Genomic DNA, 25,976 nt, shown 5'->3' with positions numbered 1-25,976 from the left:
TTTTACACTATAAGACAAGTAAACTTTTATTAATTTTCAGATTCCAAATGAATTTGGGAGAATTTTTCACAGAATTTTACAAAATAAATAAGATAAAAAAACTTACATAGCTACATGGACATTAGTGAGTACCAGAAACTAACTACTAAACTGCTTGTATTTCATAAAAACAAAAACAAAAACAAAAACAAAACAAAAAAACAAACAAAAAAACTCTTTAATTGCAAGTTAAAAAGCTAATGGAAACTAAATTAAAATCAACAAAACAATAGTAACAGAAAGCCTGAATTTGCTCATGCTTTTTCAGTCACTGAATTAAACACAATATTTTAACATGGGATTTTTTAATCTTTTTTCCCCCATCTTTTCTTTAGGAAAAATGTTTGTATTCATTAACTTACTTATGTAAAGTAGAGGACTTAGGTTCTTAGCACATGCCAACAGGGTAACTTCTAGATTTGTCATTCCAAAACATCAGCCAACACTCATGTTTCCCATTACTCAGGGAATTAGTTAGATTAGAAGTGAGGCTTAGGTTAATTCACTAAACTTATTTCTTTATTCTTACCCAGGTAGAAGTTGCAGAGATGCTTAGCTTATGGTACTGATTTTTTAGAAAAACAAAACAAAACAAAAGAATCTGTAGACTATTTTAGTCTGACCTCATGTTTGCTTTAAAATTTTAAATCAAATTTTTTGTATTTGCCTGTTGTCTTTACTTCCATTTTAGTGACATCTGAAAAGTCCTGTCTGATTCCCACAAGAGTGACTTAGTTGGCATTAATAGCGATACCTTCTCTTTGGTGGTTGGTGGAGTAGCCACCTTTATTGTGTTTAAAAATCCAGTTCTGGAAATTTAATTGAATCTAAAGTTATTCTTCCTTCAAGTCCATTTTCCTTATACATATTTTTTGATGAGTGATGTGTAGAATTAGAAACTGAAGTATTTGTATTATGCTATCATTGGGAACTGATTCCTTTAGTTCAAGTTTTCCCCCAAAATTCTCCTCAGAGGGACCTACCTTGACAACCCTACATAAAATGTAACCCACTATCTCCATTCTCCCATAATCCTCCTTACCTCTCTCTCCTTTTTCCTATAACTTACCACATTCTAACATACTATACAATATTACGTTTCTTGTCTGTCTTTTCCTTTTGAATAAGCTTCATAAGCACCACGATCCTGGTTTGTTTTACTAATTTATCCCAAATACCTAGAACAGGACCTGATATACAGAAATGCTCATTAAATATTGAACAAAAGAGTGAATTCAAATATGTTGTTTCAGTTGTTTTGCTACTGCTGTTGAGGATAAGAATTAGCATGTACTAGGCCAGTGGCTTTCAAAAATTCTTTTCATCTGGGCTATGGTAAGAAAAATTTTAGAGTACAGTATATACATATGTATGTATTTTTGTGTATATATGCATTTATATAGCTGAAATGCACAGTATCCTTTGATATTTCCTATTCTTTTTCATTTTTAAAAACAAAGGCTGTTTGCAGTCTGCATTTTCATGATCCACTAAAGAGTTGCAGGCTGTAGTTTGCATTAGACAATAGATAAACCACAAACTTTTTTTTTTTAATGTAAATAACATCTGGTTTTCCCTTTGTCTTATGTGACTGGAAGTGTTTTAATTCAGATTGATCTTTGAGGGTACATGCAACATTTATTTTTCAAGTTTCTATATCTATTGGCTACTGTTACGAGAAACTGATTCTTCAGTTCTTTAGTAAAAATGACCTTAATTTGTAATATGCAGTTTCTCTTGAATGTTTTTTTTTTTTTAAGTTTGGGTTCATTTGTTTCTGAAGGAGGAAGAGCTCCTTCCCAATATACGGGAAGAAGTAATTAGGAGACAGAAACGGAACTGCAGTGGAGTTAAAAGGTAGCCATAAGATTCATTTTGAGATCTGAATAAAATCCAGGACTAAGTGGGTTGGGAACAGATTGTTAGAAATCTGAATTCATCTCTTCTCCCCCGCCCCGCTGTTATAAGACTTAACAGGCCAGGAATTATGCATATGTTCAATTAACTAGAATGTGATAGATCCCTCCCATGAAAAATGTTGAGACTCTTTAAATGGTGGGTTGATTACTATTGTGACCATATAATATTTTATGCTAATAACAGAAGACCTAGGAAATAACTTCTTTCTATTTGACATAAAAAAAAATATGATGATTCTCCAGTTTTAAAGTTTGTACATTTTGAGAAAGCTCTTTTTAGCTTAATGTCAGCAAAGCAGCTGCTCTTTGAATTTACTTTGTAAAACACTGAATTATTCATTTCCATAAACAAAACTTCCTTAGTAATTATTTAGCATTAATTTATTTCTCTTTATTTCAATCAACCTTGTTGACATTTTATTTTAAAATTAATAATACTCTTTGTGGAACCTAAGAAATAAGAGTCTGGCAGCCACAGTCTCTACTTCTATTCTTATGACAGAAAAATTTCAAATCTTTTTTTGTTTTTATATTTTAAATATTATGTGTTTTAATTTAATTTTTATTATTTTAGTGAAAGTTAGTAATAAAATATAGAACAAAAGTAAAATTCTTATTTAGCTGTATCTAGTAAGTAGCTTCTTAAGACACCAAGCCCCATCGTTTTGACCTGTTAGATTTTGCCATAATGCTTTATGCATGAGTATATGTAATTAACAACTGTTATATTGGACTCTGGCAATGTAAAATTATTAGAAATACTTAAAATAATTGTTCATTTCGTCATCTGTACTCACAGGTTGATTATTAGACTGTTTAATAGGGGAGTGGAAAGTAAAGATCGTTGTTTTACATTTCTTGGAATTCTTCCATCCATCTTTGCAAATGTGGGAAGAGTCCTTTGAATTTTGTGCTGCCTTTCTAGTCGCCTGTGCTGAGCCTTCAGTCTCATACTAGTCCTTGCATATGTCCCCCTTGAGCAGTCTTTCACTGCCATGTGCTATTTGTCATTTTTCCATAATTGCTTTTATTTTGTATTGTTTAATGTTAAGTGTGTCGTTTCTTTGATGCTCCGTTGGAGACTTCTTGAGGGCAGCAGACAAACTGTTTGTTAGCCTACTAAATGTCTGGTAATTTAATAGAGGAAGAAAAGAAACCGCTTTATTTTATAAATAGCATCCATTCAGATGAAACATTCTTCTTACTGCAAGTGCTTCTTCGAGCATACATTTAGAGACGTTTACCAACTGGTACATAAGACATTCAGCGTGGGCGTGAAGGAATTGTAAACTTTTAGTTAAGGGCCCACTCTGATTCTCTGTTGTTGGTTTCTGAAAGGAAGTAAATGTACAACATCCATCATGGCTGATATTGCCTCACAGGATGAAGCAATGGAAAGGATGAGGCCTGTGGAATTAGGGATTGGGGAGTTAGGGATGGGAACTTCTCCGTTTAACTCCTCTGCTTCTGCAGCTACAATGCTGTGTGGAGTAATTATGAGACTTACGCTTAGTGGTTGTCAAGTGACTGATAGCTGTTTTTGAAGGAATAACCACATGTGCATAATTATTCTAAAGTTGAAGTGTTCAAGAAACCCTTTCAACCTAACGTCACAGACCATCAGCCTTCAGCTGGGGAGCCATTATGGAGACGGATTTTGTTTTCTCTTCTTTGCAGTATTTGAAAAACAAAGTTAGCTAAACTATTTAAAATTGTGAGATTTTTACATAAAACAAAAATTGCAGCTTTATAAAAATTAAGTCCTCACATCTGTAATGCTGTGTTTCCATTTCTGCAAGGCAAGCAATTATCTGGAATAAAGTAACAGCTGTACCTTTAAACATGGGGCATGGGCACTGGTTTGTTTGTCTTTGTGCTTGTACTATATACACATATATATACACACATACACACACACACATATACACACGTAATACATATATTATATAACATGTATATTGTACATACATAGACATCATAATATATTGTATATAGTAATATATTATAAACAGTATAATACGTATTGTATATAATACATATTATCCACTTATACATATTACGTAAATGATACACATACAATATATAATATTGTATTTATTAGAGAAATGTTTCTCTGATGATAGGCTTTAGTCAGAAGTAAGAAAATCAAACTGAGATATTGTTCAAGAAAAATAGGATGGAGTCTTTCATAAAAGTAAGGAATACCCCCTTGTAGCTAACATAGCCCACCTTCCAAGTTGCCTAGGCAGCCCCAGCCTTACATTCTACAAGTCTGGAAAAAGTCATATCTTAACAAATTTTAACTTTCATGACCTTAGTTATGGTCTATAACTAACTTCTATGGCTGTTTCTCACAGGCTATCAATGTTGGAAATCTATATTTTTCAGGTTAATTTGCATAATTCTTGGCTCCTCATATTTTTTTCTATAAAGTGATATATCTAAGACACCAGAAAAGATACATCTAAGGTAAATAACACCTATGAATTATTTAGTACAGAGTAGTAAACTACTATATGAAGTTGAAAAATAATATATAAAGAATATGTATTTCATATATTTTACATGTGAATTATACCTTTAAAGTATTTTGCATATTATAATACACAATGTGTATAATAAATATATATAATGCACAATGTTTGGCACACACTAAGGCCTCTCTAAATTATTATTTTCAATATTAATAAATAGTACACTTAGCTGTGATTTTTATTTCTTAAATATATTATTTAAAATTTGAACACATTTCTGTCCTTTTCTTCGAAATTATTGAGTTTACTAACAAGCAAAACGATACTTGCTGTTCATTTAATCCAATAAATAATTTAGCTTTATTCTTTTCCATCTTAAATTTAAAGGGCATTAAGGCATGAAAGAGGAGGAAAATCTATATCATGTTCTCTTTAGTAGTAAGAGTTACAAATTTGTAAGCATTTTGCCATTTTAGGATTTACTGATGTTTACCCTGCTCAGCAAGGATGGGTCAGTGTGTCCTGCTTTTTCTGGAAAAGCCATAAAAAATTATTTTATTTTTTTTAAAATGTGCATTCTTTTTGGAGGTGGTAGTGGTAGAAAGTATGATCTAAAAAGAACCATTCCTTTGCCCACCTTATAAATATCTGTGCCTGAAATAAGACCCATCTCTGAGAATAATGAATGTTTAATAAAATTGTATTCCTAACTAGTTGAGCTGATAAATAGTAAGGTTTGTTTTAAAGAAGTCAAGTTTGTTTTATGTCAATTTTCTATTTGCCCTGTATAAGATATATTTAATTACTTTATTCCATCTCTGTGTTCAAATTAATCAGAATCTGCTACATATTGGTGCTCAAATTAGAATAATTCTTTAATCAACTGTGTTATCCATGCCATGGTAGACCAGAATAGAAAAGCTACTCTTGGCATATTGAAGATGCGTGCATTTTATTTTCTATTGTAATTTAAAAGTAAAATCAGAAATATTGATTTCTACTTGACTGGAGAGATGATTTAGTTTGAATATCAGTCTGATCTTAATCAGGTGAGAATTAATTGAGTTGGAGATATTAGATATTCAGTGATGTTAACTGAACCATGATCAATCTAGAGAGAAGCTTTCTTTTGTACTATGTTGGAATTATCAAATAGCTCATGCACGACTATGTAAAATAATCTTTTCATGTTCATCCTTCTACCTTCTTGTCTCATTATGTGCACCACTAAATTCATTCTGTACACAGACTAATCTTTAAAGTAGCAAGCTAATAAATCGCAATTTAATAGAAAATTAAAAGCATAATAATTTAGTCATAAAATGCTATTATTGCCAGAATTTTATAATGATATATTTTCTAGTGCCTAATTTTAAAACCTAGTGATTAAAACCTTTGCTTTTCAAGTATACCTGGGACTTAAAAAAAAAAAAATCTTATTTTTTTTCTTTTTTTTACATTCAACATTGCAAGAATAAAATGAGCAATACAGAATTATTTTAATCTTTATTTCCAGAAATATAAATAGAGTCTGTAGCATTATATTGGTCTGAAATGTGGCATGGGCTTTTCATTTATTTTAAGAGTGTGATAGCAATATCATAAGTGTTGTGAAAATATAAATGGTGAGATAACACCTCCATAGGACTTGGCTCTTAAGTAGTAAAATTGTAAAGTCTTTAAATAAACTGCAGCCAGAACTGAAAGGATCGATTTGCCTTGTTAACTAGGGATACTACATGTATTAAATGTCTAATTAAATGTAGCATAACATGTCTTTTATTTTCTCTTTAAATCTGAGAATTTGGAGCTGTTTATAATCGAAGTAATATTGTCAGATTTCTTCTGCTTTGGCAGTTGGTGTGACCATGTTAAATGTAAAGAAAGCCAATAGTGTGACTTCAGATGGGGTCATTTCACCTTGGAGCAATGCATTTCACCTGGCCTGGGCTAGTGGGAGCAGTAGGATCGCTGTAGTTGTGTATTTTGCAGAAAGGAGTGTCCATATTTGTATTTGAGGACAATTAGCATTAAATGAAATTAACCATATATGCAGAGATATCCCTAGGGCTTGATGAGTGGGTTGTTCTTAGTGAGATGTGTGTGTGTGTGTGTGTGTGTGTGTGTGTGTGTGTGTGTGTGGAGGGGGTTCCCCCCAGTTGCTGCTAAGCAGCAATTCAGGGAAAAAGGCTTGTTCTAGGAAAAAAAGATCAAGAGATGACTTTTTCATTTTGCTCCCCAAAGCCAAACCTCCTCTTATCTGGACCTCACTCCTCTCCCATCTGCCACCCAAAGCTATTACTTTCTTTAAATTTTTACAAAATTACATTTTGTAAAGTTGACACGTGTACAGACTACCAAAATACAGCCAAACATGTCTCTTCAATTGCTGCCCCCAGGTCCCCGTTTTCCTTCTCTGAGAAGGAAACCACAGTTACTTGTTTCTTATCTTCTTCCACAGCTACTTGTGCTCATGTGTGTGTATTCGACACAGAAATGGTAATGTACTCTACTATGCTCGTCTACATCTTGCTGTTTTCAGTCTGTAAGTCTTGAAGATATTCTCTGTCAGTGTACTTTTTGTTTTGGTGGCTGCATAGTATTCTGTGGTATAGGATTTCTACTTTGGTTGTTGGTGTGACTTAGATTAAAAGAAAGCTGATAAGTGGCTTTTAATGGTGTCAAAGGCTACGTTTTACTTACATAAAAATACTCTTTGCTTCAGCTAAGAGAAGACAGGGTGAGGAATGGCTACAGATATGTCGTTCTCTGAATGATTCCCTACAAATGATTTTTAGTGCATATATTTATATATATATGTATGTGTGTGTGTGTATATATACACACATGTATGTGTGTATATATATATTTTTTCATATGTATATAAATACATATATATTTTATATACATATATTTATATATATTTTTATATGTATATATACATATATATTTATATATATGTATATATATTTATATATTTTTATATGTATATATACACATATATTTATGTATATATACACTTTTTTTTTTTTAAGAAAGACACAGCCATAGTTATTTTTATATTTGAATTGTCTATTTGTTTGGATTTGAAGAACTTAGCATCTTTATGGATGCTGCTTTTTCTTTTAAGGGAGAAGCTATCTCAAGTTCTTTTTTGGGGAAAGCAAAGTGTTAAATACATAAGTAAATTTGCAAACCAGCAGATCATGAGGAGGGTGACGAGCTTTCATCAGTAGTCTGGACACCACATACAACAAGGAAAAAGGAGCAGCTTTTACACTGGCTCTGAACCAGGGGAAGGAAGCAACAGGAATGTTATTCCTTATAGTATTTGATGAGGAGGAAGCATTAGACTTACGCTAGTTTTTTTCAGGCTATAAATCCCCCACCCCAACACAGACACACACACACACACACATATGGGGGAGGAACTGGCTACCTTATGAGATAACGAGTTTTCTCTCACCACAAGGGTTTAGACAGTGAGATGGATTATGAAGGACTTTCTGAATTAAGTAAGTGTTTAGATTAAGTGACCTCTAAGGTTCTTCCCACTCTAACCATTTCCATCCCAGAAGTCCCAAACAAGGCAGCTGGTTCTTTCCTGGACCCTTCCTGAGTGACTGTTAATGCTCACTGTTGGCTCATGTTCAGCCCTAGAAGAGGCTGTAAATCACTTGCCAGAATGAAAAACTACAGCAGGTTAGGTTATTGCTTATATGACTTGCATTATTAAAAGCATGGTTCTTTTGTGTGAACTTACTTGTTGTCAGGAATAGGGGGCACATCACCCACCAGAAGATGGCAAGGAAGACCAGAATGCTCCATGTTCAGATGTGCCAGTTTCTGAGTAGGTCTTTTAACTTTGGAGGCTGTGGGGGGAGCAAAGAGGGAACATGTAACAAAAATGTATGGTGTGAACCCTACTCATTCACTTACATTTCTCTTGCTTTGTCACTTTCTAAATCCTCCACCTAGTCACTATTAATGATACTCATGGATTCCATTATCTGGGGAGACTTACAGCATCTTTTACATGTGGTCTTTCACAAAAGATGGGTTGATTTGGTGCTTTCCTTGGCTATACTCGCCTGGGCTAATGTCTACCTTTCCATATCTGGTAGCACCTAAAATCTGAAACTTCAAATTTAGCATTTCATTATATACTGCTTGGAGGAGCCACTTTCTCATGTGTAAAATCCTTATTTTAAATGTTTAAGTATATCTTATAGTAATTCTGGAAAAATGGGTGTGGACCCAGGGAATGAAGAATCTGATGTTATTTTATTTCAGAGGATTTGCTAAGTAGCAGAAAATCAGATAAATAAGCTGTAGCTTATTTTTTCCTGTGGGAATGATAGGATGTGTAGAACCACCCTGCTCACTTCCCAGGTCTCCATTGTGACTCATGTAACATTAATTGACCTGGGTTAAGTCTATTCTGTGGGCATGGAAATTTCTGCTAAATGTGGAAGGTTTTCCTGTGTTCTCATTGTGGAAGGGAGTAAGTGGGAATCAAAAGTAGTTACAAGTTTGTTTACAAAATTACAAAGGCCAGTTCTCGGCCAGTCTTGGAAATGTGATGTAACCTACATAAAACTCAGTTTCTCATCTAACAAATGATGATAATAATAGTGCTTATCTGATAGTGTTTTTGTAGAATTCACGTGAGCTAATAAACAAAGTACTCAGTATAGTTATTGGTACTACATAATAAATACTCAGTATATTTTAGTTGCCATTGTCATTTTGTTCTTATTGCTGTTAATATTAACACTTTTAAATACCTTGCAAAAAAATTACGAAGTTACATGGCAAAATGGAAACCAAAAACGCCACCTGAAATAAGACAGTTTTTTCTTTTTTTAAAAATGGAGAAATGAGTTAAGAACTATTTAGACCAGGGGTGTCCGAACTTTTTTCAACGGTTTTCACCAAGGGCCATGTGCAGTAAAATACACAAACAGCCGGGCCACTCACTCAAGGTGAAGTACGTATTGCCTCACCTGGTTTATTTAAGTAAACTAAATATATTTTTGGAATTTGCTGCGGGCCAATTAACAATGGATTGCGGACCGCAGTTGGCCTGCGGGCCGCAGTTTTGACACCCTTGATTTAGACCCTGCTCAAAATGAATGTATCATTGCCCTTTGGTTGCCATAAGAAATCATCTCTGTTCCAAATGCTGCCTACTAAGTGCTCCTTGTCAGAGTCACATTTTATTCCCATGAAGCATATATTCTAGTAGAGATAATGAATCTGTGTATCCTCCTCACACGTTTTAATTTCTGTTAAGCCTCAAAATTTTATGTATTGTGTATTTGTTTTTTAAATTTTTTTTATTGGGGAATATTGGGGAACAGTATGTTTCTCCAGGTCCCATCAGCTCCAAGTCATTGTCCTTCAATCTAGTTGTGGAGGGCGCAGCTCAGCTCCAAGTCCAGTTGCCGTTTTCAGTCTTTAGTTGCAGGGGGCACAGCCCACCATCCCATGCGGGAATTGAACCAGTAACCTTGTTGTTGAGAGCCCACGCTCTAACCAACTGAACCATCTGGCCGCCCCAAAATTTTATGTGTTGTTTTTGGATAAATTCTGAATTGACCCTGCTTAAACTCAATAAATGATAAAAACAGTGTCAAAAATTTAGATCTGTGTCAAAGAAATTAGATAACACTGTATGCCACGGGAAACATTATTTAGTAGCACCATATTTATAAATATACGGATGAGTTAAATCAACTCAAGCTTACTAGAAATTCAGAATTATAAATTTGACATTCATTGAACTTGTTTATTTATTGAGCTATTTGTTGAATACCAGCTAAGCTGGTCAAATTTATGAAATGATTATTTATACGTAGTTTTTATTTCCTTACATACTTTATTTTGATTAGGTATTTTCGAAGGCTTAAAAAGGATCAATGGCAAGAAATACATGCCCTAAGGAAAGATAAGAAAGATTACTGAGCCTAAAATGATCATAAATTTCAAATCATGAAGCAGTAGCCAACTCATCACTAGCTGCCAAACTGAAAGTATCTAGAGCTGCATTGTGTAGTATGGTAGCCACCAGACATATGGGGCTATTTAATTGAATTAAAGTTAATTAAAATGAAAAATTCAGTTCTTCAGTTGCAGTAGCCACATTTCAAGTGGCTAATGGCTGCACTGTTGGAAAGTGCAGAGTATATTTCCATCATTGCAGAGAGTTTTGTTGGACAATAGAAATATAATATGAGCCATAGTTATCATTTTTAGTGTATAGCAGCTGCATTTAAAAAATGTGAAATTAATTTTAAAAGGTAAAATAAATTCCAATATTACATTTTATTTAATCTATAATCCTCTATGCAAGATACTATCTTTTCGACTTGCAATCAATATGAAAATTATTGAGATATTTTGCATTACTGTTTTCATCCTGAGCTTTCAGAATGCAGCATGCATTTTATACTTACAACACGCCGCAGTTCAGACTAACACATTTCAGGTGCTCAGTAGGCACATGCCTAGTGGCTACCGTATTGCACAGTGCCAGGTGTAAAGGGTTACAAACCCAAGTTGATCAAGCGAAGGCACAACTATTTGGTAATATTATGGAATTCCTTCTGTGTCTGCCACTATATTACAAATACATTGGAGTTAGGAACCGTATTTTGTATTTAATGCACACTTGGGTAGAGAAATAACTGTCCTAGAGAATTGAAAAGAAAAGCGATGTTTAATGCAGCAGCAATAGGAGCAAGGATTTTTGTTGTTGTTCTAATCTTCTCCCTGGTATTATATGAATCAAAGACGTTTCTAGACAGCGTTATGACTTAAAATCGTAACATAAAAATTAATAGGTGATTTTCATTACTCATTTTAGTTGATGTCTCAGCAGCAGTTGACAATAATGACTACTGCTTTTGTAACCCAAACTATCAGAAAAGGTAGTCATCTGATGGATGCCTTTTATTTATTTATTTTTACAGTTTACCATCATATTAAAAAAAAAAATTACAGAACAGAGGAACAGTGACTTACATTTTTTTATTAGAATTGAACATAGCAAGCCCAAATTTTTATTCCTTATTTTGAAAGTTTTATGCTTGATCGGGTCAGTGTCCTTTGAATGCAACTGTCATTCATGAACCTGAAACATACCTATCTTGTCAATAGTGCCTTCACATTTCAGATACATCTCTAGTAGGTTCTAATTTATCATTAATCCTGGTTCTTCCTGTACTTACATCCTTAAAACGCGGTATTTTTGAAAACATTGATGGCTACTAATTTTGTTGAAAAGGATGGCCATCTTTTTTTGCTCCATAATTTTAAAACATTTTTATTTTTAGCCCGATACATACTATAAATAGTTTTCTTCTAATCATCTTTATTGATACACTGCCATATATCCCTGAGCACAATGGGATAGTAGACTCTTGTTACATATGCTACATGAAAAGTCCCTCCTGTTGAATGATGGGATGGGAAGACCACATTTCTTTTTTGCCTTCAAAATATATTTATCAGTACCTGACTTTGAGAAAGTTCATCTTGGATATTATCATCTGAAGAGTCATAGCCTGTGATTGTGCTTATACAATCAATTTAATCATCATTAGAATCTAGAGTACTGTTAATCAGTTTCTTTGCATGCATCTGATTCATCTAATACCGTGTTTCCCCAAAAATAAGACCTAGCCTGACCATCAGCTCTAATGCGTCTTTTGGCCCAAAAATTAGCATAAGACCCAGTCTTATTTTAATATGACACCAGGTGTAATATAATGTAATGTAACGTAATATAATGTAATGTAACAGGTCTTATATTAATTTTTGCTCCAAAAGACACATTAGACCTGATAGTCCGGCTAGGTCTTATTTTCGGGGAAACATGGTAATTGTGAAACATCTTTTTGTCAATTTTCTTTTTCTATATAGGCAGTGTATTAGTATATTCTTGCTATTGTGACAAATTACACAAATTTAGTAGCTTAAAACAACAGAGTTATTGTATTGCAGTTCTGTAGTTCAGAAGTGTAACATAAGTCTTACTAGATTAAAATCAAGATGTTGGAAGAGCTTCATTTCTTTCTGGAGGCTCTCTGGTAAAGTCTGTTTCTTTGCCTTTTTCAGCTTTTAGAGGCCTGTCTTACCTCAAGCAGCTACAGCAAAAATACCATAAACGGGATGGTTAACAAATAACAGACCTACAGTTCTGGAGGCTGGAAGTTCTAGATCAGGGTGCTAGCATGGTTGGGTTCTGGTGAGAGACCTCTTTGGGGTGGCCCACTGCTGACTTCTTGCTTTCTTACCCGGTGGAGAGTGGAGAGAGGAAGCAGGCATTCCGGACTCTTACAAGGACACTAATCCCGTTAATGAGCGCCCCACCCTCATGACTGTCTAATCCTAGTTACCTCCCTGTAAAGGCCCTCCCTCCTAATACCGTCACATAGCGCGAAGTGGGAGGCACTGGGGTTTTTGGGGACACAGACATTCAGTTCATATCAAGGCCCCCCATTTTTGGCAGGTGTTCCCCTTTCGCCATCTTTAAAGCCAGCAAGATAACTGACCTTCTATTATCACATCTCTCTCTTGCTTTTTTCTTTGGTCTCCCTCTTCTACCTTTAAGCTTCCTTGTGATAACTTTGGGCCCACTAAAGTAATCTCCCTTTTTTAAAGTCAAGCTGGTTAGCAACCTTGATTCCCCTTTGCCATGTAACCTAACATATTTACAGGTTCGGACTTGAACATCTTCAGGGGCTATTATTCTAAGTAAAATAATTGGAAAGTGAAAAAAAAAAAATTCAAATCTCAACTGTGTTCAAGGAAAGCAGAAAAGCCCCCCAAAATAAAAAGACTGCTTTTATATATTCATGAATAATGCTTTAATACATTAGGCAACATTATAAGAAAACTGATGTAGTAATGAAGATTTATTTCACTGTTGCATCATTTTTCTAGATGATTCCATCATTTCGTTTTCTTCTTATTCTAGTCATTTTTAGTATAGTTGGGAATAATTGATAAATCATCACGAAATAATTGCTAGGATGTTACAGTAGAACATTTCAAGATGTAGGAAAAATAAGTTCATTAAGAGTCTATGTTGTATCTTAACTTCGTACAAAGATACAATGAACCTGTATGATAATGGCAAGATAGATTGTTTTATTGTTACAAAATATGTTGATTGGAGGGGACGGCCTCTAAGAAAGGGTAACAGTCATGAAATACCATCCTTACAATAGTTGGAACGACTCCTAAAAGAAACTCGAAAAATGAAATTGGGTCCAGTGGACACTGGTCATGTAGTGAGGGTCATTCACTCGGTTTCCGTGACGTCTGTGATGCCACACAGCCCTCCCTCTTTCCAGTCTCCACTGTCTCAGCTTGATGCTTAAATGTTGGTATTCCTCAACCATCGCCAAGGGGCCTCTTGTTTTCATTATTTTTACTAAACTACTACTATCCAAATAGTTATCTTCAGACTTGCTTTAGACCTATGTGCCTAACTGCCTTCTGGATGACTCTGCTTGCATGTTTCACAGGCCCCCTAGCTGAACATGTCTCAAAGTCGTCACCTTTATCTCATCTCCCTCCACCGACTCCCACCAGAACAGGACAACATCATATGCATCTTGTATGTTGTTCTTTTTCTGGTGTTTTTTAAGTTGTCAAACTGCACCATCATGTACCCAGCAAGAAATTCAGGTGTTATCCTTGACTCCTTCATCTTTTTCCCTCATCACCAGTTATATCTCAAGTCCTGTCAAGTTTCAGTTTTAGTCATCTACTTCTCTCCATTCTCACTTCCTCTGTCTTTTTAGCTCCTTGCCGTCTTTTATTTGGATTATTGTACTAACTTCCTAACCGTTACCCTGTTATTCCCACTTCTGCCTGCCTTGCCTTCTCTTCTAATTATCTGAAGAAAACCTGATTGTGTCAGGCCACTATTTAAAACCCTTCTGAAGATTTCCATTGCTCCTAGAAGAAAGCCTAGTGATTTTCACATTGCCCACCAGTCATAGTTGGTGTGTGCCTTTCCTTCTCCACCTCCCATTCACCAGACGTACACACGTGCACACACACACGCACACACGCACGCATGCACGCACAACCAAGTACCCTGAAATGTTCCAGCTCCTCTGAATTAGTCTCTGTAATATGTACTTCCTGTTCACCTCCAGATCGTCCCCTGTACTCTTCCCTTTGTCTAGAACATTCTTCCTTCTCCTCGTTCACTAGCTCAGTATAGCTCATAGCTTAAAAGTCCTTCTCCTGAGAAGTTTCTCTTGAATAGGTTTGGAGTTCCAATTCTTTGCTTCCATGCGCCCTCCCTGCCCTTCCTCTCAGAGCAAAGGGCAAACTCTACTGTTAGCACTTTTCAGTTGTCTGTCTTCTCAGGACTATTGTTAGCTCCTACAGGCCAGACACCCTCTGTCTTGCTCAGCATGGAAACCCCAGAACTTAGCCCAGTGCTAGCTAGGTTCGTAGCAAGTACTTTGAAAATGTTTCTTGAATGAATGAATGGATATTTTATGAGCCCATAGATAAGCACTGAAAGAATATATTAAAAATTTTAAATTGTAATTGATTGAATCAGTTAATACTTTTGAAGCCTGAATTAACTCATTGGAGAGTGTCTTTTACATGGTAAATACAAGTGTTAGCTGTTATTATTGTTGCTACTGTGAAGGCAGGAATGTAAGTGATTTGTTTTCTTTTCATTCTAGTTTGGTAAATATAAAAAAAATGAAATATTTACAATTGCATTTCTTCTTTAACATTAGGTGACAGTATGATTTGGTGATTTCCCCTCTGCAGTAGCGTAGATTTAACTTTGGAAACAAACATTTTTTAAGGTGTGAATGCAATGAAGAAGCCACTGTTTCAATGTACGTGTCTTGTAAAGGATGCTGTTGTTTCTACATGTTATGTTTTTTTTTCCCCCGTTTGAATGATTAATTTTATAGATCCCTTGAAAATTTGTCTATGGAATTCTGTTGTTACAATGTTGGCAAATACTCACACATACACTTTTTTTCAACTAAAATGAACTTTTCCTAATTAGCTTCTCACTCAATCTGGAATTCTGTATAATATTTGGCTTTATCTTTAGGTTGGATTGGATTGAGTTCTTTCCAGAAGTCAAACTCCTGTGATCACTGACTCAAAGCTTATCGAGAGAACTAGCTTTGTTACTAAATTTTATAAACGAATGTACGTAGAGTCAGAACTGTTTAGAAAATCTTTCACATGAACTTCATGAAATACCATTCGTGCTGTCAGTTATACAGAATAATGTGCTTTGTGGCTTTGTGGCCTTGGTCTCCTTCAGCTGAGCAGTCATTAGAAGGAAGAGGACAAACTACTGCCTTCATTGTCTCTGCTTTGGGCCAGGCCTGCCTTTGAACCTGGTGAGCTCAGAACTGAGCGTGACCTCCTGTGGTCTTCAGGCACTTTTTACTTCACAGCTTCCAGAAGGGACGCTGATTACCGAGAGCCACACAGCACTTAGGCGTCGTCTCCAGGGAATGGACATCGGACTGTTCACTACAGAAGTCTTCACTTAAAAGATAGCTTTTCCTGAGAAATACTCGTTTCGGACTTAAATTTATGTTACAGGTTTAAAACTGCAGACACCTTTGTCTGAAGGAAAATATGACAAAGTCAGCACTTACCTAGACCCTCCCCAAATTGTAGTTTTCAGTTTTATATTTTTAAAACCTTATGATTTAATAACTGGTCAAAAGATCTTTTTTACATTGTGTAAGTACATCTTTGTTTTTGTCCTTATCCAGTTCTATAGAAGCAAACAGTTTTAGGCTTAAGATTTCCAGTTGTAGAGTTGATGACAAATTATGAGTCTATGGTGATTTTAAAATCTACCCTACTCTGTGTCATTAATAAGCAAGACCTCTGAACTCTTTTTCATTTAGATTAAATTGAAGTTCTAGATTTAAAGGTGAAATCAGTAAGATTATGGTGTAATCATGGCGATATTACACATAGCTTGTATGTTAAAATTGGAAATTATGTTGGTATCCAAATATATCTGTGTATTTTGTAATGTTGGAAAAATAGGGACTTTATAAATACTGATTAAATAAATAAAAGTACTGGAAAGTTAGAAATAAGTGCTATGCCGCAAGGTTGTGTAAAAGTTTATAAGCTTAGGATTCAAAAAATATAAATTAGTGGAGATATAAATGGAATGGTTCTAGTCAGAGACATGAAACATTAGGGGTTATTTCTTTTAATTTGGTATGTTTTTAAAGTGTCATCTTTCATCGAATGTTTTAGTTTTAACTGGATGACTGCATTTTCAAAATAATATGTTATATGAAACTTAGTACTAAATGAAACAGATAAACGATCAAGTGCCCAGTATTTCTCTTTCCATGCAGAGTTGCACCATAAATACTTATCCTTGGTTTAATTAAGATACCTTATTATTGGGGTTGTTTAAATATTAAAATATATTCAAAAGTTCCATAAATTAAATGAGCTAAAAACAATTCCAAACCATTTATTTCTCTTACTGCTTTTATACAGAGGGGCTCCCCAAAAATATTTGTCTTATATAAATTTGAAATGATATAGATTACTTGTACTTAATTACAATATGATTATTGTGCCCATTACCTGAAAGTTAGGAGAAGACTGTATCTCTTTCTGTTTTTCCTATATGTACTTGACTCAAATTTTATTAATTCTATTTCTAAAGAATATTCTTACCAATAATTTATTATGTGGTATTAAGTGGTTTCTTTCAGAAAAATGAGGGTTTACAAAAGAAAGATGGACTGTCATGTTCTTGATATTTTAAAGACCGAAAGTCTTGAATACTATCTTTAAGCACATTTCTTTAAATTTTGGAATAACTTAGGAATCTCTCAACTGTCACTGTTTATTGATACTCATTTGCATTACCTTAAGATATACTTAAGTGAATGAACTTTTATTTTCATAGGCTTTAATGGTAATTAAAATTAAATTACTTATTTACAGGTGTACAGGCCCTTCAACATTTAACATAACATGGAAAAAAGTAATGTAAGTTAGATTTGTTTCAGAGTAACAATTAGAGGTCAGTTGGCAGCACTGGCAGCATCAGTGTTGCATGAATATGTACTAATGTGGTATGAAAGCAAGGGCCTCATTAAAACCTTGTTGCTAAACAAGTGACAGAAACCTTACAAGCAGCTGGAGGCTTCAGGCCAGTCGCTGTTATTCCTGAAGAGATTTGGACAAGTGTGAAAAGATACAGACTATCCCTTTGTTGTGATCAGAACACATACATGCTAACTCGCATCAGGTCCTACTAAAGACATTTCTATTTCTGGTAGGCATGACGAATCTTAAAATAATGGGATGGCTAAGCATTCTCTTGTGAATTTTTCAAGTGTGAAATATTGGGTTTGTTAAATTCAGAAAGTGGACTTTTGATAGTAGCCATGGTGTGTGTGTTTTCCAGAAAAGGACAAGGGGTGGGTCAACTAACATACTTCATTAGGCAAATTCATGATGGTAATGATCTTTTTCTAGACGGTAGCTGAGTGAACTGGTCTGGCATAGTCTGGGAGGTTTCGGTAAGGGTGAGCTGGTACCGGGGATCAGCCCGCGGTTCGTCACCACTGCTCTCTTGGCATTTCCCTTCAAGAAGCCATTGGCCAGATGTCATCACTTCTGGATTAACTTGATGCACATATTCCCTTGGAGTATTGCTAATGTCTTAAGTTTTATTTGGGATCATAAACCTTGCTTCTAGAAAGGTAGAGTATAATATGCTGTAAGTAGAATCCTTAACATGTAGGAATGCTAATGACATTCCAGAATGAAAGTTTTGCTAGCCAGTGGCCACCCCTCAGGATCTCTTGCTAATGAGATGTTTATAAGTCGGCTTTGCCTTCTTGAGTTGTAGGGCACAAAAGAAACTCCCAGGTCTGATTTGGCCCAGATGTCCAGCGCATCTCTATAGAGAGGAACAAGAATAGGTTCAGGGATCAGAGAGCAAATGGTGGCACTGCTGAGACTGGTGAGCAGGAACTAAAGGCGGCTGCTCCTGTGTCTGTGGAGTGGAGTATTACGTGTCACTTGTAATTTAAAGTGATCATGAATATTATCTGAAGTAAAATCATTTTCTGCATCTATTGGTTTTCTACCACTTACCCTTCAAAGTATGCTGTGGTACTGCAGGCAGACACAGATATCTGTGCTGTAGGAATCTCGTCCCAGTAAAGCCCCTCTACTGAGTTTTTTATGTGTTTTAACAAATCTCAATCTTTTCCAGTTTGCTTGTGCTTTGAACATATTTTTGTTACATATGGTGTGTCTTCCTGGAGACTCCTGAAATGACCGCTTGCTGTAAAATAATTGTGAATTATGTATTCCTTAGTAACTGGAAGGGTAACACATTACTCAAGAAAAGAGGGAAATCTTGATAATTGTGTATTAAAGGGGTTATTCAGAAAATGTTACTATTTGCCTACTGTTTCTTTGTAAGGATAATATTGTAATTTAAGATCTGATATGGAAATGGTCTGTTGCTTACAGCAAATTGGAGGTGGCAAAGCCTGGAACTAGAGCAGCCAGTGGTCAGGAAAGGACCAGGGTAGTTCAGGAAAGTGGCTGTAAAAGGTGGGGAGCACAGCACACACTCCTGTGGAAAGAATAAGGGAGGACTGAGTGACCCCAAATAAACATAAGACGAATCAGCAAGTGGCCCAGCTGTGGGTGGGTTATAGCACCAGGTTTTTCTGAGTTGGTGGTCCTGAGAAGGCAGGATACCAGAGGGTCCAGACAGTTTAAAAGGCAAACTACCAGAATGGAAATTTTACAGAAAGCCATTTGAATTTTCTGGAGCATCTAAGAGTTGATTTGGGATTGGAGTGAGAGCCCTGTTATCAGAAGTGAACGTACCATGGTGGCAAGATTGACTTAAAGAAAGGGGGTGCCTTGGTGCCACCAGGAGGCATGCAGAGACTGGACACCAAATGCTCCAGTCTGGAAACAGGCCCCTTTTATTCTTCTTACTCATTTCTTCTAGAATATACTCTTCCTCTCTATTAGGAATCATACTTATTCTCTACACTCCATCTGTCTCCATGAAGCCTCCTGGCTCTATCTCAGAGGTTCTCTCTCCCTCTTTTCAAATCTCATTCTTTATTTCTAAAAAGTAAACAACACTCACCTTATTCTGCCTTAATTATTTATGTACGTGTCTTTGGTGGAGCCTGTGCTGTGTGCCAAGCATGATCTAGGTAATAGATGTTAAAAATGAATATTGCAGAGCTGTCAGAAATTGTATTGATGTAAATTACAAGTCATTTTTTTTTCTTTTCAAATTTTTTATTTCAGATTTTACCAAATGTTGCAAGGACTCTGGGATCCTTATGGTAGTAAAATGCCGGAAAGAAAATACTGCATTGAAAGAGTGTCTAACAGCTTAGTAAGTAGTTACCTCAGTGTTTGTGCTTCTCCCGTGTGTGTGTGTGTAATATATGTATTAGGTAACAGTATGTTTTTAACTCATTCAGTGTAATGCATTCTGTACTTCCCCCCACCAAATCCATCATATTGTTAGCTGAGTCTAAAATTTCAATTTGTTAAAGATTATACTAAAAAAAGCAGTATAACATGTTTATGAAGGATCTTTTCAACTTATGTGGGTCAGCATTGTATCTCATTAAAAATACGAGGTCAGCAAACAAAAATATATGATTTTTCATGTGATTTAACCAATTCCTTTTTATAAACAGGTTGATCTGTAGAATATATTATCAGTAGGTTTATATTTATATCTTCTAATGAAAAGTAATTAGACTATCTCTAAGACCTTTGCCAGCCTTGTGATTTTTTTTCGAATCCGTATAATTTAACTCCTAGGAAACCTACAATAAATCAAATGAAGGACACAAAGATCAATTTAGATTTTGAAGTTAGTTAAATTAAAATTTAAAATAATTCTTAAATATCATATTCACTGATACTTTGTTGTAGTTCCTTGAATCTTAAAGTAAAAATATGCAAATTTTTTGAATGTGGGCTCTTTCCATTGCCTCTCCCCACCTGTTTTAGCACCCGCATTACTGACAGTATGCAGAATACTTCTGTAGATGGTGTTAGGTGATGGTTGTAATTGAAATCTTCGTTTTGGGAAGCCCTTATTTCCTTCTGTACGCTGCTACCCCAGCCTGTGAAGCATATGTATTGGTATGGTTTGATACTTCTCAGGGAATTAGATAAGAAGTAGTGATTATCTGAATCTTGTATTTGTTTTCCTTTTGATAATAATGTACACATAAATTTATAGACTTTTTTAGGACGCTGCAGTTGGAAGACATTAGAGATTATTTAAACTAATCTCCACATGAGGAAGGAGATGAGAAAACACACTCTAGGTCCACATGATTTTTTCTCAAGTTGGTAATAATAATTCTGATAGCAGCCCTCATTTATGGGCCAGAACCTGCCCTAGGCGTTCTACCGCAAAGGAAGAAGGGTATATTTTTCCAGTTCTCTTCCCTAGTGCTACCAGGAGATGTTTAATGAATAAAGAAGCCTCTTAAACTTCTGTGACTGACTTTGTTAAATTTTCTTTAGTATATTAAGAATTTTTACACCTCGGTTTCCGTCATCATAGTAACTTAAGTTATTCTTATTTGAGATACTATCCCTCCCTCTCGACAGGGCAGGACTAGGGCAGCGTTGACAGGAGCACCGGGGGCGCAAAGGGCAGCCTAAGCTTAACTCTGGATGAGCCAGAGTGTCGCTAGGCCGGCGACCTTGGGCAGGTTCCTCACTATAAGATACGATCATTACTCCTCATGGAGTGATTGTGAGGTACTATATGTAAACACACTACCGCAGTGCTGACACATAGTAGGTATTCCGTAAGTGTTAGCACGTTTTTGATTGTATTTTGTTATTTGTTAGCTTTTGTTATCTAAGTATTAATCATTTGACTATCTTTCCATCTCTCACCCCTACAAGTAGGAGAGAATAACACTTTCTAGTCCATTCTGTGGGAGGGGCCAAGCAGGAGGGAGGGTCTACTTCTGTGTTTAGAGGAGAGAGAAGCAGTGAAGGAAACAGAGGGATATGCCATTTGCTGAAAGGAAACGGAGAGTTAGGAAGGAAGAACTTTATTTGACCTTAAGTCTTAACACACTCCAAGAAATAGTATGTTTTCATCTTTGAATACGAAAGTGCTCTGCTGTATTTACTGTTGACGTTCCGTAACATGAATGTAACCACCATGCTGTCTCATCTCTCCAGAGTGGCATCTTGAAGTGTTAATGGTTTGTGTGCTTTTGTTTCTACTTGTCTCATCTTCCTTCCTTCATTCAATAAACTGCAATATGACTTCTGTCCTACCTCCACTGAAACTACTCTTCCTAAAGATTCTAGTGTGGTCCTGGTAGCCAAATAGAGTATCTTTTCAGTCCTTTCTTTTACTTGACCTCTCTCTCTCTGGAAGTCCTTTCAAGTTCCCTTCTACCTGGCTTCCCTTATAAAATGCTCTTTTCCTGTTTCCCAACATCTCTTCCTACCTCTCAGCCTTTTCTTCCTTAACTTATTCCTTAAAATTGGTTCTCTGGTTCTCTTTTCACTCTTAAGTCTGAGAAAACTCACTTTGCACCCATTCATTCAGTGACTTCCTATGGGTCATGACATTTTTCTGCTTCTTTCTTCAGGCCTCAAACTGAACTCAGCTCCTTTTACTCTTCCTGACTCATGTATCTGTGAATTATACCATTGTCTAGATTCCTCTTGTCTCCTCACTCCAATGGTTGTTTCCTGTTGATTTCGTTTCCTAAATCTTCCTCAGATCCATCCATTCATCCTTTCATCACGACTGCTCCTCCTTTGGTCTAGGCCCTTGTCATTTCTTCTCTGGATTATTGTAATAGTTTATCGGAAACCCTGCCTTTAACCTTGTTGCCCCCTTTTAGCCTATGTGCCACATGCTGCCAGATTCATCTAAGACAAAAAAACCGATCATACAATGGCCCCACTGTCTTCAGGATAGATTTTAACTTCTTAGTACGGCATAAATGGACCGTCATGATTTTATTTTTGCCCATTCCAGCTTCATCTCAGGTCTTTTTTTTGTGTGCATAGTCAGCTATAGCTGCACCAAGTTACTTGTAGTTCTTGGTGCCTCATCTGTGTGCGTTCTTATAGGGACTTCTGTTGGTCCTTCAAAGTGCATCTCAGACATTTCCCTGTGACATCTCCCTCTCCCCACTTCTTCCATGTTTCCATGGTGCACTGGGCCATACCTCTACTAGCACGTGGTCTACTTAACTGTAATGCAGTCTTTGCTTGTCTGCTTTCTAACACCAGGGGCTCTTTGAATGTAGGCACTGTGTTTCTCATTGCTCTGTCCTGGGATAGTGCTACTCAAAAAAGAACCATTAGGTCTTTTATTTTTTCCTTTTCTTTAGCTAGTTTCGTAGTCTAATGTTTATGATGAATTTGTGACCATTACTAAAAATCTACTTCTGAAGATTGTACCTGATGAACTGGATGTCTGAATGTTATTAAAGTAAGCTATGTTAACCACTTGCAAAGTGATTCGCTTTAAAAGATATCCGTTTCTTTCTTGTAGTTATAATGATCCCGACTTTTATGAGGAATGCAAAATGGAATACCTGAAGGAAAGGGAAGAATTCAGAAAAACTGGAATTCCTACCAAGAAAAGGCTACAAAAGCTCCCAACAAGCATGTAGGCAAATATTCAAATGATAGATACTCAGTAATTCTTTTCGTGGAAACCACAATTACCTAAAACAATGGACTCAAGGAAGTTTGTTTGCTTTCTCCTAAATTATGGAAATGTTTTTATCTGAAATAAAGATTTTTTTAAAAAAATTTAAAGTTTATTAAATGGGATAGGAGTAAATAGTGAAGTGGGACATGGTTTGCCTGGTCATTATGGATTTTTCATAAATTTTCCCACAGCTATAGTTCTGTAAGAGTGATACTGTTTTTTAGGGTTCCGTATAGGTCTTAATATTACTCTATCCATGTATAGACTAATGGCTAATCATGGGTCCAGAAGTAACTAAGGGAAAGCAGGAATGGACATGCTTCAGGGGGGTTAATAACTAGGCACTACAGAAGAATGGTTATGAGCCAGAATCCTTCCTGGTTCTCTTCTTCCTGGCTGTGCAACTGCAGAAATAAATCCTAGTTACTGTGAGGATGAACTGAGTATTGTAGGTAAATAGAGTATGCAGAGCAGTGCATCAGACATGGTAAATGCTCTTTAATGGTGGTTGTTATTTAGTACTGAAGGCTTATTTGGAGATAAGAGGTCTGACAGTTATGTTGCGATCTTGTTGCAATGATGTTGCTAACCTTTTTTGATATCAGAGGGATTATTCATTATGAATTTGTACCAACTGGCAAACAGTTAACCAAGTTTACTATTTGGAAGTGATGAAAAGGCTGTGTGAAAAAGACGAAAACGACCTGAACTTTTCACCAAGATTTCGTGGCTCTTGCATCACAATAATGACCAGCTGACACAGCACTGTCTGTGAGGGAGTTTTTAGCCAGTAAACCAATAACTATATTGGAACACCCTCCCTACTCACCTCATCTGGCCCCCCGTGAATTCTCTCTTTACCTGAAGAGAAAGGAAATATTGAAAGGAAGATGTTTTGGTGACATTCAGGACGTCAAGGGTAATACAACAATTCTGATGGCCATTCCAGAAAGAGTTCCAACATTGCTTTGAAGGGTGGACTAGGCACTGGAGTCAGTGCATAGCTTCCCAAGGGCAGTACTTCGAAGGTGACCATAGTGATATTCAGCAATGAGGTATGTAGCACTTTTCCTAGGATGAGTTTGTGAACTTAATTGTCCAACCTCTTAAAGATGGTAGATAAGTACTTAAAGATGAATTAATTTTACTTAACATCTTTGATGAAAAATTTCCTAAAATGTATTTTTAAGTGACTTGACCTGTTAATGTGGCTACTGAAAATCTTTTTTAAAAAAAAGTCTTTTTTTATAAGTGTGAATGACCATTTTGTAACATAGTAATGGTTTCAAGAGCTGATGTAAAACAATTCTGTCCCAATGCAATAATTTGGTCCCAGGTTGAGCTTTAATATTAAAAGTTGCTATTTTTTTCCCCATGAGCTATTAACTTCACCCCAGCCATTCTGACCACTTTCTAGGTAAGTAAATTTTGTATATGTTTACATAGGTCTCATTAAAATCACAAATAGAAATTAGTACCTACTAGGAGTGTTTAACTTTGGCCCCAATCCCATCAAATAGCTCTGAAATACTTTTTTAAAACTTAGTTAACACAAATAGCACCCTAAAGAACCAATGGCATGTTCAAGTTCCACATTTTTCCGAGTGAGCCACTCAAACAACTGTTTACTCTTAATCGAAACCCGAAGAAACCATTGTCCCAGGCCACAGATCAAAACGAGGGTGATTACTAGAGCAGTGAAAAGCAAAGGAAATAGACACCTAGAGGCCCAGTAGCAAAGGGGTAGGTAAGTAAGCCTATATTCTTCTGTTAGCCTTTTGGCACTGGTGGATTTCCTAGAGCACAGGACCTCAAATTTTGTTTTTAATGACTCAAATGGAAAGGGAAAACATTTACTTGAAAAAGCAAGTGAAATATACACTTTGTGGCTATTTTATAATTTTGATTAGAATCAGAGGGGTCAACTTCAATTTCATGTGGAAAACTCACTTATGTAGATGTCACTTTCCCCATAGGTGCTAGACAAATTATATAGTACGTGTTCATCTTTATTATGTCAAAAACTAAACTGTTCAGCATAGCTTTCAGAATACCCTTGCCTATCCACACTCAAGTCTTTCTCCAACTGGTACATCTGGCTCAGTTGTTTTGCTTGCTCATTCATGCCTCTGGTATTATTTTGTTACGTGATAATCCACACGTTTTTTACTCTGTAAGATCTACCTTCTCTAAGTAGCCTTTCTGGGTAAGATCATTACTTTTAGTTTTTTAAGTCTGAGTTTCCCCCCATTTTCGTTTTCTAATGTTTTACATAGTTATGTCCTTGTTCTAATGAATTAAGTTCCATTTTGGCAGAACCTGTTTCCTTTTAGAGATGGAAATTTTATTTTAGCTAATAAGGGATCAAGGGGAAGGAATAAAGGACTTTTGTTGTTGTTTTGTTGTTCTCCTCATTTTGAGTTATGGATGTGCTGCTGAATTGGATTATCATTTAAAAAAATCTAAAGATTAAAGAAATTTTTAAGGGAAGCCCTGTGGAGCAAGTATGTAAGCTACACATGGGCCATTCTTATTTCTCTTTCAGTCTTACCTAAAAAAGAGATGATAATAAAGTGTACATTTAAAAATTTATGCCTGGGTAAGAACAATTTTTGGTTACTGTTTCTTGAAGTCTTACATATTTATTTAGCACTTTAAACTGCCAAGAATATCAACTACTGACTTTCTAGCCAATTTGATAGCTACCCTATTGTTTAAATGAGAAAGCATTTTCTCCACTCAAAAGAAGTTGGTTTAACAAATGTCTATTATATGAAT

The 25,976-nt window shown here is 35.8% G+C and overlaps 1 protein-coding gene across 3 annotated transcripts in view; it reads left to right on the top strand.

Moving 5' to 3' along the window:
* The window catches only part of CMC1 (C-X9-C motif containing 1), a 71,761-nt gene extending 45,971 nt beyond the window's left edge, over positions 1–25,790 (top strand). For all 3 annotated transcript variants that reach the window (XM_019745228.3, XM_074312732.2, XM_074312728.2), the window contains 2 exons: positions 19,781–19,871; positions 23,037–25,790. In XM_019745228.3, the coding sequence (XP_019600787.2) occupies positions 19,781–19,871; positions 23,037–23,157 (212 nt within the window). In that variant the 3' untranslated portion in view covers positions 23,158–25,790. The remainder of the gene's footprint in view (positions 1–19,780; positions 19,872–23,036) is intronic.
* Positions 25,791–25,976: the final 186 nt, after the last annotated feature.

This window comes from Rhinolophus sinicus, chromosome 5 (assembly GCF_057876585.1).
Source record: "Rhinolophus sinicus isolate RSI-liver-muscle chromosome 5, RSI-T2T, whole genome shotgun sequence".
NCBI lineage: Eukaryota > Metazoa > Chordata > Mammalia > Chiroptera > Rhinolophidae > Rhinolophus > Rhinolophus sinicus.
This window is presented reverse-complemented; position numbering and strand designations above follow the sequence as displayed.